This window comes from Mus caroli, chromosome 11 (genome assembly GCF_900094665.2).
Source record: "Mus caroli chromosome 11, CAROLI_EIJ_v1.1, whole genome shotgun sequence".
Taxonomy (NCBI): Eukaryota; Metazoa; Chordata; class Mammalia; order Rodentia; family Muridae; genus Mus; species Mus caroli.
This window is the reverse complement of record NC_034580.1, coordinates 45,253,749-45,257,571: the sequence shown is the minus strand read 5'-3', so window position 1 is coordinate 45,257,571 and position 3,823 is coordinate 45,253,749. Positions and strand designations below refer to the sequence as shown.

General features: G+C 52.8%; 1 protein-coding gene across 1 annotated transcript; it reads right to left on the bottom strand.

Moving 5' to 3' along the window:
* Positions 1-339: 339 nt before the first annotated feature.
* Positions 340-3,292, bottom strand: Cby3 (chibby family member 3). The gene is made up of 3 exons (XM_021175905.2): positions 3,163-3,292; positions 2,312-2,393; positions 340-1,066 (listed from the first exon to the last, which is right to left on the bottom strand). The coding sequence occupies exons 1-3, from the start codon at positions 3,290-3,292 to the stop codon at positions 427-429; spliced, it is 852 nt and encodes a 283-aa protein (XP_021031564.1). The 3' UTR covers positions 340-426.
* Positions 3,293-3,823: the final 531 nt, after the last annotated feature.

The following is a 3,823-nucleotide window of genomic DNA, read 5'->3' as shown; positions in this document are numbered from 1 at the left end:
TGGAATTAGGTCTATAGAGGCTAGCTTCAAACTCCAGAGATATGCCTGCCTCTGCTTCCCCAGTGCTTGGATTAAAGGCGTGCGCCACCCCTTCCTATACATTTATTTTTAATGCTGGGTCGAACAGAAGTCTTTATTCCACGTATGATAAAATCACAGGCTTCACCAATAGAGAACAAAACAAAGAGTGAGTGTGGGAAAGCAGAACCTAAGGTTTGGAGAAAAATCCAAGCGCCCTCCCCCGCACTGCCCAAGCATCTCATGCGCTTTAACTCCCTTTCCTACTTATCTCTGCCTCACGCAGCTGCACCCAAGGAACACCGGGACGCCCAAGGGAAGTGGACCACCCGGGCCACCAGGGCGGGGCGGGGCGGGGCAAGGCGAGGCGCGCACGCGCGGCCCTGCTTTAGGTACAGTTTTATTGCATCACCGCGACTCCAGAGCGCGCGGCTGGATTATAAGTACTCCCGCGCCCCCGTGCTTGGGCATCTTTCTCTTCCAGGAGCGCGCCGGGGCCGCAGGGTCTTTATCCGCGACCACCTTCTTCTCCAGCAGTTGCATGCGCGCCGTAGTCTCGGTTAGCATGTCCATGAGCAGTTCTTGCTGCAGCTTCAGGTAGTTGTTTTCTTCCAGCAGCACCTGGCTCTGGATCGGCTGCACTTGTGGCTTCCAGGCCGGGATGGTGGAGGAGGGCAGAGGCGTGCGCGCGCCTGCGCCCTTCCCCTCTGGGGTCCAGCGGCCGCCGCGGAAGACGAAGGCCTCGCGGTCGCTCAGTCGGGTGCGAGGCTCGCCGTAGTTGAGCCCCAGTTCGGCCTGTCGTGTGCGGTGGTCCAGCAGATAGAAGGTGGACATGGATGAGATATGGCGCAGCGGTGGCCTCCGCGGCGAGAAGCGGCGCGAGAAGTGGTCGACCCAGAATTGCCTCACCTGCTCCCACAGGCGGCCCGCTTGGCTCGCCGCCAGGCACTCAAAAGCCTCCAGGGTGAAGGTGGTGTGGGCCACGCGGAGCGCGCGGGTGACTGGAACCCTGATGTTCTGGAATGGTGAAGGCGAGCCAGTGGCACTGCTGGAAAGCAAATGGCCTGTGAGCGGCCTGCTCAGGATAGGCTCTGCAGTTGTAGGCTAGTAGAGGAGACCATTCCTGCATAGTCACACCAGCCGCGCTCACCAAAATTACCTCCCTGGAATCCTTTATCTAGGGTGTATGTGTGTAAGAGATAATGTAGGGCTCGGCAGTGGTGGCACATGCCTTTAATCCCAGCATTTGGGAGGCAGAAGCAGGTGGATTTCTGAGTTCGAGGCCAGCCTGGTCTACAGAGTGAGTTCCAGGACTGCCAGGGCTATACAGAGAAACCCTATCTTGAAAAACAAACAAACAAAAAAAAGGGATAATAATGTAGGTAAAGGCTCAGGAACCACGTTCTCTGAAATGCTGGGAGAGACCACAGGTAGGGGGCCACAAGTAGAGATCAGTAGCCAAGCAAGTAGGACAGGCCTTTCCTTATTGACAGCTGTGAGGCAAAGGGCTGTCGAGTTCCAGATGCGTGAAAGAGCCGCCAAATAGGATTGGTTCTGAGAATAGCAGAAACGTAGGCTAGAAAGGTGAGCCAGAGGGCATTTTGCTGTACAGTACAGGGAAGCTGAACATTTGTGGTGTCGTTCTTTAAGGGAGGCTGCTGATGGCTGCAAAGCCAGGGTTAGTGTGAACTCGGCAGAGCGTCTGTCTGGTGAGATGTCTAGCACATTCTAGCACTGGCACCTGCTCCATGCCAGGTCTGACCTGCACAGAGGATACCACAAGCACAGCCTTTGTCTACCCTCAAGATGTTCCTGGTCCAGCTGGAAAGGCGTATATTAAAATCCAGTGTAATCAATGACATCTTAGGACAGACAGGTGTCTTAGCCTAGACCTACGCTTAGCTTTCAAGTAACTGGAATGCTGCACACTAGAGTTAACTTTTGTTCCTTAGCCGACTACTGACGGGAATCTAAAGCCCAGATAACTACCGGAACCCATCTTGCTTGCTTCCTAACTCTTCTCACAACACCTGTAAAGTGCTGATTCTACAGTGTGGTTTTTCAAATACCTCTCCTGCCATCGAGGGCAGGATCGAAAACTGCTGTCGGGTTTCCTCTGCCACACCTTCATTAAACCAACAGAATTGTGCAGGGGGGCAGAGACAGGTGTTCTCCCCCACCCCCTGATTTAGCTCATGGAGTGAGTCTCTGGAAGTCCCTACACATCCATCTTTGAGGTCACAACTTCCCCAGTAGACTTGTTTCCTGACATTCCTTGCGAGTTGTTCCTCACCTGGAAGATGTGGTGGCGGTGCCCAAGCTGCTGTCCCAGGCCTGGCCCCATTTCTGGGTTGCGGCACCCAACTGTCTGCCAGCTGTGACTCACAATGCCTCCCTGCCAGGCCTCCTAGGGTAGAGGTGGTGCAGACAGTGAAGTGTGTTCAGTTACGGGAAGTTTACGGAGCATTGACGGTGTTCCAGGCCCTGTTCTGGGGGAGGGGAGGCGTTCAATCTTAAAATCGCACCCCTCGTTTTGTTTAAATCTTTGTTGTTTTGATTTAGGTCCTTTTGAGACAGGATAGCCCAGGTTACCCTGTAGCCCAGGTTAGTAAGAATCTTCCTGAGCCAGTCAGTGGCAGCAGGTGGGTTTCAAGAGTTTGAGGCCAGCCTGGTTCAGGACTGCCAGGGCTACACAGAGAAACCCTATCTGGAAAAACAAAACAAAACAAACAACAAAGGGATCTGCCTGCTTCCTGCCTTAGCCTTCTAGCCAGATTATAATCAGACGTTTCTGGCTTCTATGTGGAAGGTGGGAGTATGGGTAGTGTGACCTCTGGCCAAAAGCTAACCTCCAGTATCTTCTTGATCACTCTTCACCTTACTTGTTTACTTATTTATTTATAAACATAATGACAGAGTATCTTTATGGAGTTCTGGCTGTCCTAGAACTAGCTCTGTAGACCAGGCTGGCCTCAGACTGAGAGATCCACTTGCTTCTGCCTTAGAGTGCTGAGATCAAAAGTGTGCACCAACCTGCCTGGTCTTCCACCCTATTTTTTGAGTCAGAGTCTCTCACTGAACCTGGAGCTAGCAGAGTCACAAGGCCAGCTGGCCAAATAAGCTGTAGGGATCTTCTACCCTCACCTTTGCCAGGGAAGTGTCTTCTTGGAGTTGTAGTGACATCAAAGGTGAGAGTGGGAGCTCCCAGAGATGCACTCTGTGAACGAGGTGGGAGTTGGGTACCACTCGACTTCTGGCCAGCTATGAAAGTCATGTGTTGTATTAATGAAGGTAGGGCAGAGGGATCTTACTCATTCTGTCTCTCCCTTAAGTTCCAGACAGACATTGCTGTACCCTGTAGATTGGGGGGGGGGGTGCGTGTGTGTCAGTGTCCTGTGTCAGCACTGGGGTTAGAGATGCAGGCTGCCACACTCACTCAACCCCATGAGAACCGGGGTTTCTGCACTCAGGGTCTCAGGCCTGTGCAGCAGGCCCCTCCCTCACTGAGGCATCTCAGGCCCCTTACTTGGGTTTTTGGAGACCTGATCTCACGTTGTTAGCCTAAGCTGGCTAAAATCTCCTAGGCCTAAGTGATCCTCCTCCCTTATACATAAGTCTCCTGAGCAGCTCCAGCCTATAGGCTTGTGGCACACAGTTGGCTTAAGCCAACGTTCTTGGCAATGGGATGGATGGGAGGCGAGCATAAGGAATCTGACCTTGCTCTAGAGTACATGTAGACTGCCCTCCAGGAATTTTTTTGCAACCTTAGTCCAGAGTGTAGCAATGGAAACTTTTGGGGACAGAT